Source organism: Motacilla alba, chromosome 8 (assembly GCF_015832195.1).
Source record: "Motacilla alba alba isolate MOTALB_02 chromosome 8, Motacilla_alba_V1.0_pri, whole genome shotgun sequence".
Taxonomy (NCBI): domain Eukaryota; kingdom Metazoa; phylum Chordata; class Aves; order Passeriformes; family Motacillidae; genus Motacilla; species Motacilla alba.
Window position 1 is genome coordinate 21,161,897 of NC_052023.1, and position 13,884 is coordinate 21,175,780.

A 13,884-nucleotide genomic window follows, 5' to 3' on the forward strand; every position below is an offset into this window, starting at 1 on the left:
CACCTTGCTCTGTTATTCCATTACATCAATAATAAAAATTAGTATTAGTATGTTCAATTCCAAGTTTTTAAGCGAAGTTACCGCTGATGCTTGCGTTTTAAAACCTTACAGAAATACAAAAAGCTTTTGAAGTAAACACTCAGAAATTCAGCAGAATTCTATTTATATTTTATTATCCTCCAAGGAGGGCATGGACTACTAGAAAAATAGTGGAAAAGGTCTAATGATTAAGGGAGGTAAGGTACTATTTCAAAATAACCCTTTCATCTCATTTCTAGTATAAGGATGAATTATTTCCGTACATGCAGCTCAAGCAATGAGCATCGCCAGAACGGGTTTTGCTGTGCCAGTGGGCCAAAGCATCCCGGCCGTGGCCCCGGGGAGCTGAGCTGCCGGTGCGGTGTCCCAGCCCGCCGGGGGCCAGGGCTGCACTCGGCGCTCCCAGCTCGCAGCTGTTCAAGGCTGGGACCGCAGAGCTGCTCCGCAGCGTGAACGTGGCCGGGAGCGTGGGAGCAGCATGAGTCAGATGTGCCCGATGGATCCGACTAGAACATCGGCAGTGTTCCAGGGAGCGGAGCGGCTTCCTTATCTCCGTGGCGTGCACCTCATGGCACTGCCTTGGGATGGAACAGCAACACCCTAGAGCCTTTGTTAAAAACCTCAATTTCAGCCCTTCTGCATCGGCCGCTTCTCCCCCCGGGTCACGAGCGCCGCTGAGCCGCGGCCGCTGCCCGCGTTCGGAGCTCTGCACAGCCCGGCACCGGCCCAGCCGCGCGTTCCGGAGCAGCACCTGCGCTCCGCTCCCGGGCTGCGCCCGTCCCGCCGCGGGCGAGCGGCGGTGCCCGGTCCCGTTATCCGGGCCGTGCCGGGGGCGGAGGCCGTGCCCGGCTCCGCCCGCGGGGATCCCGCGGCTCCCGGAGCGCGTCCCGGCGCTGCCGCCCGGCCCGGCCCGGCCCGGCCCCGCTCCGGGCAGCGCCCACCCCGCGCCCCCCGCGCCGCGCCTGCGCGCCCGCCGCCCGTGCGGCCGAGGCTCCCAGCGTGCCGCGCGGCGCGCATGTGCGGCGGGGCGGGCGCTGCTAATTCCATTGTGGAGCGGACGCGGCGATATTTGTAACTGGCGGCGGCGGCGGGAGCCGTAAGTGCAGCCGGGCCGGGGCCGCCGCGGGCGCGGGGCGGGAGGCGGCGATGCGCCCGGGCGGCGGCTGCCGGGCCGCCGAGGGAGCCGCCCGCTGAGCCGGCGCGGTCCGGCTGGCTGGCGGGCGGGCGGGCGGCGGGTCCCGCAGCCCCTCTGGGCCGCGCCTCCTCTCCGGCCCGCCTTCCCGGGGGATGAAACTCGGCAGCGGCTTCCTCGGCGGCGGCAAGAGGGCGGCGGCCATGGAGCCGACGTTCCCCCCCGGCATGGTGATGTTCAACCACCGCCTGCCCCCGGTCACCAGCTTCGCCCGGGCGGCCGCGCCCCCCGCGGCGGCCCAGCACCCCCCGCAGTGCGTGTTACCTCCGGCCGCCGCCGCCGCTTCCTCCACGGCGGCGGGCGAGCCCCCGGCGCCTCCGCCCCCGCAGGACGTGACTTTCAAGAAGGAGCCGGCGGGGGCTTTCCCCTCCGCACCCTCCTCGCAGAGGAGCCCCTGGGGCTTCCTGCAGTCCCTGGTGAGCATCAAGCAAGAGAAGCCCAGCGAGCAGGACGAGGAGCAGCAGTCGCAGCACCATCACCACTACGGGGGGCTTTTCGGGGGAGCGGCGGAGGAGAGAGCCCCCGGCCTGGGCAGCGGCGAAGGAACCGGCCAGAGCGTGATCCAGGACCTCAGCCTTCTTCACCACCTGCACCAGCATCCCCACCGAGACCTGCTGCTGACTGGCAGAGGCGAGGGCGCTCCAGGGAGCGCGGGTGAGCCAAAGCACGACGCCCAGGTCAAGAAGGCGAAGAGGCCAAAGCCAGAAACTCAGGGAATCAAAGCCAAGCGGAAGCCGAGCGCTTCATCCAAACCCCCCCTGGTGGGAGATGGGGAAGGTGCCGTCGCGTCCCCCAGCCAGAAACCTCACGTCTGCGAACACTGCAGTGCTGCCTTCAGGAGCTCCTATCACTTGCGCAGGCACGTGCTCATCCACACCGGGGAGAGGCCTTTCCAGTGCAGCCAGTGCAGCATGGGCTTCATCCAGAAGTACTTGCTGCAGAGACACGAGAAGATCCACAGTAGGGAGAAGCCTTTTGGGTGTGACCAGTGTAGCATGAAGTTCATCCAGAAGTACCACATGGAAAGACACAAGAGGACGCATAGTGGAGAAAAGCCATACAAATGTGACACTTGTCAGCAGTATTTTTCGAGGACTGATAGACTCTTAAAGCACAGAAGAACATGTGGTGAAGCCATAGGTAAAGCAGGGGCTGGAATGGAGCCCGGATCATCAAATAGCATGGGTAGCTTGGCTGCATTGTCTCAGGGAAATACAAGTTCCTCAAGGAGAAAAAGTAAAACAAAAAATACATCCACTGAAAACAAAGGAAGCAAGTGTAGCAGCAAAATCGCTGAATCTCAAGTTACAAGTAATGTGGCCATGCCAAGTTATGCAGTTGATATTCCTATTGTGTCTTCCAGTGGTGGTCTAGTTGGCACGGGCGTAGAAGAACTTCAGAAAAAGGTGCCAAAATTGATCTTGAAAAAAGCGAGCAGAAAACAAGGAGACAAAAATTACCTTAATTTTGTATCACCACTGCCAGATATTCTGGGGCAAAAACCACTGTCTGGGAAACAGAGTGGCTCTCTAGGCCTAGTAGCCAATACCGGTGTAGAATCTATTGGCCTTCTCCAAAGTACAGGTGGTAAACCGGGTCAAATAAGTAGCAATTATGATGATGCCATGCAGTTTTCAAAGAAAAGAAGATACTTGCAAACTGCAAGCAGTAACAGTGCCTTTTCACTCAATGTCGGACACATGACTTCCCAGCAGTCCGTCATCCAGTCTCCAGGTGTTAGCGTTATGGATAACGAAGCTCCTTTATCTCTCATTGATTCAGCGTCTTTAAATAATGAAATAAAGTCTTGCCACGACAAGTCTGGTATTCCTGATGAAGTCTTACAGAGCCTTTTGGACCAGTACTCTCACAAATCGGAAGGCCAGAAAGAAGATCCTTTCAGTATAACTGAACAGCGTGTGGACTTGCACACCTCAGGAGAACATTCGGACATGGTTCAGGAAGAAAACTTGAGCCCTAACTCTCAAACGGTTTCAAATGATAAGGCAAGCATGTTGCAAGAATACTCAAAATACCTCCAACAAGCCTTTGAAAGAACAACCAACAGCACTGGTTTTGCTTTTGGACCCAGTTTCCAGTTTGTTAGCTTGTCTTCAACTCTCCATAACCACACTCTGTTTCCAGACAAGCAGATATACACTACATCTCCACTTGAGTGTGGCTTCAGCCAATCCGTTACCTCAGTATTGCCAACTGCGTTGCCAAAACCTCCATTTGGGATGTTGCTTGGCTCTCAGCCAGGCTTTTATTTGTCTGCTTTGGAGGCTTCGCATCAACAGTTGACTCCTTCTCAAGAGCTGGATGATCTCATCGATCCGCAGAAAAACTTAGAGACTTCATCGAACTACCAGTCAACATCTCAGAAACTGACTGGTCAGAAGGAACAGAAAAACTTAGAATCCTCAACGAGCTTTCAGATCCCATCTCAGGAGTTAACCAGCCAGATAGATCCTCAGAAGGACATAGAGCCTAGAGCAACCTACCAGATCGAGAACTTTGCACAAGCGTTTGGTTCTCAGTTCAAGTCGGGCAGCAGGGTGCCAATGACTTTTATCACTAACTCTAATGGAGAAGTGGACCATAGAGTAAGGACTTCAGTGTCAGATTTCTCAGGGTATACAAATATGATGTCTGATGTAAGTGAGCCATGTAGTACACGAGTAAAAACCCCAACCAGCCAGAGTTACAGGTAAGGTCCTGACTGTGACCAGGCTGTGGGGTCTTCTTAATGTAATTTGTTTTACTTTGACAACACTGCCATTGGAATGTTTCTACACGGTCCTTTTAAGAATAATGTAACATGCCCTTTCAATGCAACTTTTCATATTTAGTTTATTTTGTTAGTGTGATTTTTTTTTTAGCTCTGTTTATTATGGTTTTTAATCAAAAATCAATAGTTTTAAAATAGCGTTTTTGTTCAAGTGACAATGTTTAGCAATCAAATTTACATTATGTAGATTGTCAGGGAATAGCCCAAGATTTTAAAATGCAAAAAATTAACTTTGTTCCTAGGACTAAAGTTTATTCTAATTGCTTTACTCTCAGGAAAGTGTAATGAAGCATGGGAATTCTATGCACCGCAAGTGTATTGGAACTTCCAATTTACAGATGATGGCAAATATATCTCAGCTTTTTGAGGAAGGGATCTTTGACATTTCAAATTGCTGTCTCTTACGTCAGCTGATCTGAAAGAATTTTGCTACCTAAATCTTGTTGTTTTTAAAGTACTCCTGTTCTTCCAGGTGATGCTCATTCCAGGCAGGTGGAGCAAATATTCTCGGGTCTGCACGATGAGCCCAGCACGGTAGCTTTAATCTGAACAGTAACGTCCCCAGAACTTCTGTGTAAGACTGTAATTCCGTAAAGAGATTCTGTTGACACAAACCGTGAGAGCAAAATGTGTGCAGCTGGTTCATGTCATCAGAACCCCAACTTGAACCTACAGTCCTAATCCAGATAGGGTTTTGGGATACGTTACTTGTTACACACGGTTCAAAAAAGTCCATCTCCTGCTCTTCCCCTTTTCACATTCTTTTAGTGTAAAGAGTTCCCTCTATTTTATTGTGTTCCTCTTGGTTGTCTACCTGCCCCCCCACCCACCTCCCCTTCCCCACCCCCTTTTTTTTCCCCTTTTCCCCTCCTCTCTCTCATCCCAATGTAATAGCTAGCATTTAAAAAGATTTACATTCCAGAAAGTGCATATCTTATGATGTGCTTTCTGATGTCTTTTGACATCAGGTGATGAACAATGAACACCCACCTGTTTTAGAATGATGTCGAGGTTTCCATGTACGATAAGAAATAATCTACTCCTAACTGTACATAGTGAGGCCCCTATCCTGCATCAGGATCAGCTACCACGGACCCCTGTGCCCAGCAGTGTCCCGGTGGTGTCACTGGAGCTCTTTACAGAGAGAGGGGCTTGCAGCAGTTCATCATGGCAGGCTTTTAGGGCCTAAGGCTGCAATTCCATCAAAGGATTCTGGTGATGGCATCAACTACAAAAGTAGAACTTGAGTGGCTTGTTAATATCAACAGAACTTTTCATTGGAATTATTGCCTTACTTTATGTATATTTTGTGGTACATTATTTATTATATGTGAATCCTGATGAATGCCTGTGGAGCCATGGAAACCTGCTAGAAATACTGGTGGCCATTCAAAGCTGCTGAAACGCAGTGGCACTGCTCTAAACCACTTTTTGCAAATGAATTTTTTGATTAGTTTTTTAATGTAATTTTTGGTGATGTTTATGATGATGGTTTTTTATGTACTCTTGGTGATGTTTCAGTCTTATGTACTTTTCTGTTGTCAGGAAGGTACCAGTGGTTGTTTGCAGTCTTATTGTGTAATCAGCCTATTACAGGCTTCCATGTATAATAAAGTTATTAACATTGTGCAAGTGTAAAACACTTCTGTTATGAAAGTGGTGTATTATTAAAGGAATTGTTACAAAAATCCTGGGTAATTTCTCCTGTTGTCCCTCACCACTATGAATAGAAATCTGAGCCCATTCGTGATCTCTTTTGCTAGTAAACTTTTTTTTCCCCCCCCCTCACTAACCTAGAGTTTGTTCTCATAGAATCTGTGTAACTCCATTAACTTTTTATTTATACTTGAATCTGTATTCCATGCTATTTCAGTTTAAATAATCAAACAACAACTGTTCTCTAAACACAGAACCCAGCCTGTTATCAGGGATGGAATAGTCCGTAACCACTGTGTTGGCTTTTTTAGTACCTTTTCTTTTGTTTTACAGAGGTTATAATTTACATTCTTTATATTGTGTGTAGTAGAAGTTACATATGTATTGTTCTGGCTGTTTGCTTTAACTTAATAAAACCCATTATTCACAAAATCATAAAGGCATCACTTCTATTATCCAATCATGCTTTTGAGGACTTAGTAAGGAAACATTAGGAGATTAAATTTTGAGAAGGAATTTACTGGAAGGTTTTCAGTTCGTTTTCTTGAGTTTCCTTTGGAGTGAAATAATCAAAGTGTGCTATTTTAGACACCACGCATGTAATTTATACCTTTAGCTTAGCAAAACTTAACAGATTTCCTGAAGCTAAAATGTTTATACAGCCTCATCTTTTCCAATCTGTGATTTTAGTTATAAATATCTGAATTGCATATTGTTAACTGCAAAGACTTCTCATAATTGCTGAAAGTTCGCAATGACAAATACATAACACAGTAACTTAATTCAAGGTAAAGATTGTAGAAAATCCTGTATTTGCTTTTTGGGGGTCTTATTTGGTTGTAATTTCCCCCTCACCCTCCTGTTAATTCCTGCATTATAGTGAAACTCGTGTGAAAGTAGTACTACAGCAAAATACTTGAAAAGCATTTTAGGTAATCTCAAGGTAGGTTGTGGATTTACTTAGTCTGTATTTTTCTTCAACTTTGCCTGTGTATTTGAATCAAGGCAATGGCATGGATGGGAAAAATCCTTGGCATGTTGAAAAACAAGCACAAAAACCTTACAAAAAGTAAATATGGAATATTCTCAATGTCTAATATTCAGAATGTTGATAAGAGTCATTTAAAAGTATGATGGGAAAATGTAGTGGGATTTTATAAGCTCTTTGCACAGCTTAGTCCTTCAAACATGTTTCTAAATAGAGCAGAACAAAACATTTTTCTACTTTAATATGGAGTTCAAATTTTATTGTAATGAAGGTAGAGGTATGTTAAGATTGCATGGAAATCAGGCTGTGGCTTTACCTGGTACACATTTGAAAACTACATAGTAGCTGTTAACCCACGTGAACTTTATTTCGGGGTGTGTTGGTGAAAGAAGGAAAAGGGAAAGCAAAATGGCTCTTGAATTCTTTTCCACTCTATTTCAAGATTTAGTTTGTTGTTTTTAAAGGAGTTATGGAAGGGGAATGATAACCTGCTGCCTACCAATAACAGAACTGTAAAAAATTCATAGATGTAAGTACAGAAAATGGTGCATAAACTGTTGCACTTCCTCTTAGGGTAGTTCACATGACATTATTGTCTTGGAACCTAGTGCACTATGATACCTTGGACTGTGATTGCACCTCTGTGTCCCAAGCCACTGAAAGTGCATGTCTGACCTGCCTGCATATGATCTAGAAGAGCTAACTAAAATTTGTTGTAGTTCCTGAATTACTTCAAATGTATACTGACTTGTGGAAGAGTAATATTAGAGTAAGAAACTGAAATGAAAGGAGAATGAAAAAAAAGTGCAAACAGAATGATGTGAACCGTATGCAATTTCAGGTTTATGGACTACTGATGAAGTAAAGCAGCTTGATGCCTCATGGAGACCTTGAGAAGCTACTGGAATAATTCAATGTATTCTATTAGTGGTTTTTTGTTGTTTCAATTGCTTGGTCTTCCCCTCACCCCCAGCATTATATGTTTGATAACAGTGTATTTGTCTGAATGATGCTTCTGCTGGTTTTTTTTTTCCCCACCAACTAGAAATCAGTCTTGTTCATGTGAGGCTGCTATCGTGGCTGTGGAAATGTTTGTAACACCTGGGAAGATACACGTGAGAATGTGTAAGTTACCATCTCGATGCTCTAGTTGTTGAAGAGAATCAGGTCACTTTAAAATCCAAGATCCTGTTTACAGCCCCTGCTGACTACCAGCTTTAAACATTTGAGCTGTAATTTTCCAGTCTGTCTGTCTCATGCTCTATGCACTATCTTTCTCTGGGAAACTTCTGCAAAAATTGCCCATGTATTTCCTAAAATTAGATTAGGGAAGAAAACTTTCCTGTTCCACTGGTGTTTTCATCCCATGCTTCTTCAAAACCAAATCAGTATCATCCTCCCCCAGCTAGGACTTTAGACTGTGTTGATGTATGTCCCTTGTTGAATCCCTGCTTGTGAAACCTGATAAGTTTCTGAAGAATGCTTTTATGTTCAGAAATGTGAAAATTTGGTAGCTGTATCTCCAAAGATGATCCCTCCAGGACAATGCATCAGGCTGTTTCAATCATTTGGTATGTTAGCCCACGTGGCAATCTTTTTTCTAATGTGTTGGTTATTGTCAGACTGGAATCTTTTCTTGCTGCTTATATAAACTGCAGTGTTCACTTTTAGTGTTCTTAGGTGATTTTTGTGCAATTTTTGTATTTGTAAAAACACCTAGGAAAACATGGTTTACTGTTGTGCACATCATTTGAAACACAGGATGTATATCCTGCTTAGCAAATGAACAACTCTCATAAACTTTTAATCTGTGTTGTTTGAAACACATTTATTGCACAGCTTCATCTTGCAGAGTCCTGCATCATGCTCTGAGTGTCATCCTGCTTGATGTGGATACAAACAGCAAGGCAGTGTTGCTTGGAAGAAATTCTCTGTCATCGTGTCATCAGTCTGTTGTACATTTGAGATGGGGTGAATTGCGAAATCAACAGAATATTTGGTTCTGGCATTTTTTTAACTTATAATGCTTCATAATCTTTACAGTAATGTAAATTTTCGTATATAATGTACTGCTTTATTTTCATATTGATGCTTTTCAATATTTTGATTTTATTAATTGGATAATGGATCTGGTAGTCTGAAACCTAAGGTTCTCCTTAGCAATGGGATGCTGCCACACTGGAAAGCTGTCTGCGTACTTGTATTGTGTAGCCAGATTAAAAATTAGGAAGAATTAAAAACTGATTTAAGAATATATTTTTTTATTATTTTAATACACTCTTGCCTGAAATGTATCTTAAATAGTCTCTTATTTAGTGCTACAGTTAGCAAAACATTCTGTGAGCTAATGAGGCATGTAGCGCTCATTATGCAGGATCTGCAACAAGCAGCTATCTGCAACATACAGATATTCTGTAGTAGCTCATGTGCCACCTTTGATGCTAAAACCTGCTTAATCTAAAACTAGGTTATTATCCTTCAGAATATTCCTGTGTCTTGTTCAGAAAGATCCTTTACTTCGTGCTGTTGGCAAAAGATTTCATTTTGATTTTTATCTGGAAGGTCAAAAGGCTGGTTGTTTTTTCATCCCGCATTTCTCCTTACAGTGTGTACTTCTCTCTGTGCATGTAGTCTGTTCCCACTGGATAGGCTGGAGTCTTGACTGGGATATGATGTGTGTGAGTGCTGGCATATGGCCAGAAATTACACTGAGGATGGATCAGGCTGCTCAAAGATTCTGAGTATGTTTTTTTTGAAGGGGGGAACAATACCTCACAGGTGGGAATGTTTCCAGATGGTATTATATTCTGAGATGAGTGGGAATAAGATTGAGCTGAGACCTGTGTAGAGTAGAATTTACAAAGAAATTCATGTGCAATTTGATGAGTGACAAGGTTTAGAATCACTTTAATTTGCTTTCCAGTAATGAGGAAATACATAGATGTGTAATAAAACATCTTGCATGATTTGCTGAGGTGCTTTAAATTCTAGTGGGTAAAATATGTCAATGGATCTTCTTACCTCTTAAAGAAAACGATCTCTAGAATGAAAAATACATTCTGTTGGAAGCTGCTTGGTAATACTGGAAAATGAGACTAATAAGGAGTAGCTTCTCCAGCCGCAGAGGGCATTCATGTTGTGTTAGCTATCTGCTTGGAATTCGGTCAGGGTGGTGGTAACACATTTACTTGTGGCAGCTCCTGGCCCCACGCTCTCTGCAGGGGCAGAAGGCACTCCCAGGGTCCTGGCAGAGAGGACGAGGCCTGCCTTGTGCAGCTGGGCTCAGGCCAGGGGCTGGGAAGTGGGAGAGACAGCGCAGCCAGCTCCGCTTCTTACAGCACTCCGGGCTTTTGGGAGGCCTGCTGTTTCCAAGTACTGATTCACTTTGTGAAACTGAAATGCAGGCATCTGTGCCAAAAGTCTGTTAGCTGAGGTTTGGCCAGAGGGCTGAATAACCCCAGGTGTTATTCAGCAGTGATCAATGGAGATGTGACACTAAAACTATTTAACCTGCTTAGCTTAAGAAATCTGTGAAAAGTAGCTCAAATGATATCATGTTCATGTACTTGGTCCATCAAACCTTATAACTAAACATTTACACTTGGTAATCTTAGTGTAGAGTTAGGTCTGTATGAAATGTGTAGGTGATTTAAAAATTTATTTTGTGAGCATTCTTAATTAAAACTTCTTTCCAGTCATTTAATATTAGTCTGGGGACATAAGAGTTAAGCTAATTATTCTTTTTGTGTTCTTGGAACTTGGATTTTTGGAGAGTTGGCAATTTTTGTGCAGAGATACTAAATTTGATTATTTATTTTGGAGTTGAGACACACTTTAGAGTAAAAGTATTTTCATATTTTGTTTTGTATGGTTGTAGAAATCATACTTCACACATATAATCTTAAGAGTAGATGGAAAAGGGAGTAAGACTGCTGAAATCATTAGTTTTTACAATTTTTAACACCATATTCTGATGCTTACATGTTTTGTTCTTCTCACAATGAAGCTAAATTAAAATCTCTGAGAAAGAGGTCCCTCTAATATAGCATAATGAAGTCTTTAAATGGGTACAGTTGTAGGTCATCGTGAATAGGAATGCAGTGACCTTTGTCTTGACAATGAAGCTGACACAAGCTTCTCAGAGCTGTTCTTTTTTTTATTATTTCTCCGCCAGAAAGGACACAAATAAAACAGAGGATCCCCCTTCTCCCATCAGTGAACAAAATCAAAAGACTAGAAAATGTGTTGTAACTTGTCAGTTTGCAAAATCTAGGAATAACAGTGACTTCTTTCTCAATATAGACACTGCTGCTGGAACAATTCGTGGCAAGGAGTTGGGAAAGGAAGGAAAGTCTACTTGACTGCCCATATAACTGCTGAAGGGCCTTCCAGTTTCTTAAGGTACTTTCTAATCGCCTGTTTTGATTTTGGGATACACAGCAGCAAAGCATTCCAAATTATTATTTGTACCTACTTACAGTTTTGTATCTAGAAAAGTGACAAGTCTTCCTGTCATTCATTTTACACTCACTTTTGCAGCACAGTGCAGGCTTGCAATGCACTGAGTTGGAATCTAGCAAGGTCTGAATTTCTTGGTGAACCATGTAAGAAAGTGAAGCACATAAATGTGGCTGTTTCTATGGGGAGATGCCATTGCTCTCTCCAGCTTCAGCAGAGGCTTGTGAATTGCAGTGCTCAGCAATTTTCTTTAACCATAGACAATCATCTGTCATTCTTAAATAATGGCACTACCTGCTACTTCAGGACTTTCTCAAGGCTTCAGCAATGTTGATCTGAATTGTGCTGCCTCTTGTAGAGGAGAGGCCTGTGTAGCAGAGCAAACTCTTAACGTGTGCAGTCAAGGTAACGAATGGAGATTTGTTCCTTTTGTAAGAAGTCACATCTACAGGACTGGTTCTCTATGATCAGATAATGATTTTTTTTTATTTTTAGCCAAGGACTAAAACTGCATGTTTTTTTTGAAGAGAAGCTTGTTTACTCAATGATGATGAATTATACTCCCATAAGGCCACAGCCTGGGTGAGGACCTGGAACAGGTATTTTTATTGGGAATGTCCCTCTCTGAGAATATGCTTCATCAAAAGGAAAAAAAAGAAAGAAAACAAAAGTTTAGAATATGCACATGTTATATCAGAGCTGTGTAAACTGAAAGAGTGACACAGCAGTTGGCATACAATATTAGAAGTTTTTAAAACCTATTTCAGGAAAACAATACACTGATACCCTTTACATGGATCTAGTGGACAGTGAGAAGTGAGTTCAATAGATTAAAATAAAAAGCTATGTGGGACAGTATGTTAATGATTGGCTAGAAATATTTAACTTGTTGTTTTCTATAAATGAGAAGACTTACTCATAAAGCTTACCTAATAAGCTGGAACCTGACCAATTTGATACCAGAACTGCAGTGTGCCCTTGTGGAACAAAGGAGTCCAGCAGTGCCACAGGGATGAATAAGCACCTGGATTCTCTTTGAGAGTAGGGGGGGCTGAGAGAGCTGTGAGTGTTCAGTCTGGAGAACACCAGGCTCAGCAGGAGCTCATCAATGCCTACAAGTACCTAAGGAGAAAGAATGAAGATGAGGGAGCCACACTCTGCAGTACTACTCCCTGACAGGACAAGAGGTAATGGAGCCAAATTAAAACACATGAAATTCCTCATGAAAATTACTGGGAGGTTGTCAAACAGAGGGGTAAGTTGCCAGGGAAGTCATGGAATGTCTGCCTGTGGAGATATTTGAAGCCCAACTGCACATGATTCAGGACAGGCTGCTCTACCTGATCTGGCTTGAGCAGGGGATTTGGGTAAAATGGACTCAAGAGGTCCTTTCCAACATCAACAATTATGTGATTCTCTCTAGTTTTGTTTGATTGGTGGTCTGTGCCAAACAGCAATGACAGGTTCCATGCTGAAGGGACAGTGAGGGTCTCTAAGAAGTAGTACAATGGTGTGTCTGAAAGTGCATTGTTTGATGGAGCCAATGGGCTCAGGAATTCAGGATGTTGCTGGGACTCCTGGTAACTAGTTCAGTGTTTCTGATGTCTAGCTTGGACACTTGAGTCTGCCTTAACTTGCAGGCCTTTTCCATGACCAGTCTTCTTTAGACTTTTTTTTAAAGATTAGGAAGAAAAGATGATGAAGGCATGGTGAAATAAAATGTTTGCTGTTTCTATAAAATACAATATAAAATATACAATATAAAATATACAATATGTAATATTTTTTAATTGTTACTTTGTTTTACTAACTTTCCTCCTTTCACTTCTTGTTAATTGTTGAAGGTTACAAAAAGGAAACATCTAACTGACACTAATTTACCTGATTTGGGAGATGGTAATTGCTATTTCCCTCTTCTCCCCAAAGTTAGTGAAATGGCCTGACTTGAAGCTGCTCTTGCTCAGACCTCATGCAGAGCAAAGCAAGGAGAATGCAGCTTCTGGTTTTAGTTCAGACTTTTGACTTGAAATCTTTCTTCTGGAGAAAGGCCGGCACAGAGCATTATCTTATCAGTCTGTTGATAAGTCCTAACAGCATTAGGCTCTTTCAGGCAGTGCTGTCAGCTGTTGTTCTGGTCACGGGCTCAGTTGTTGCAAAAGACTGTCTTGACAGGGTGAGGCAGATTTTTCTTTTTTTTTTTTTTTTTAATAGAAAGCAAAAAATGATTAAAAAGGATAGGGATTAAAATGTATGCAGTGAAGGGATGGCAGCAGGAATGTAAGTTTTGTATTCCAGATGTTTTTCAAAGCTTAATCAAAGCTGGATATTATGGCAATGTGATTTGGGTCGTCCTTGGTGGGTCTGGTCTGGCTGTTCCTCAGCATCAGGGCAGCAATGCTGAATGGTGCTGCAGTCAATGCTGAGCTTCCATGTGGTGACAGTGGTCAGTTATAATGAGGAGTTTCATAATTTTCACACATCTATTGTAGATCTAGTTTTAAGTAATGGCTTTTAAGAAAGGGAAGCATTTTTCTGACATACTTGCAACAGGCCTTTCTTTTCTCTGCTCTATGCTTCTTTTGTTTGTTAGACCTGATTTCATCACAGACCTTGGGTTTTATCAGAAGGTGTTGTTTGGACTAACTCAGTATTTCTAACTTCAACTTTTCTGGCTTCTATAAATGGTAAGTCTTTGTTGGTTTATGCTTACAGATACACGTTTTCATGCTTTTAAACCCCTCTTTGTGCATACTCTGTGTA

The 13,884-nt window shown here is 43.3% G+C and overlaps 1 protein-coding gene across 1 annotated transcript in view; it reads left to right on the plus strand.

Moving 5' to 3' along the window:
* The first annotated feature begins 1,057 nt into the window (after positions 1 to 1,057).
* The window catches only part of ZNF281 (zinc finger protein 281), a 109,020-nt gene continuing 96,193 nt past the window's right edge, over positions 1,058 to 13,884 (plus strand). Inside the window, exons 1-2 of the mRNA XM_038143698.1 lie at positions 1,058 to 12,311; positions 13,715 to 13,808. Of these exons, the coding sequence (XP_037999626.1) occupies positions 1,327 to 3,945 (2,619 nt within the window). The 5' untranslated portion in view covers positions 1,058 to 1,326 and the 3' untranslated portion in view covers positions 3,946 to 12,311; positions 13,715 to 13,808. The remainder of the gene's footprint in view (positions 12,312 to 13,714; positions 13,809 to 13,884) is intronic.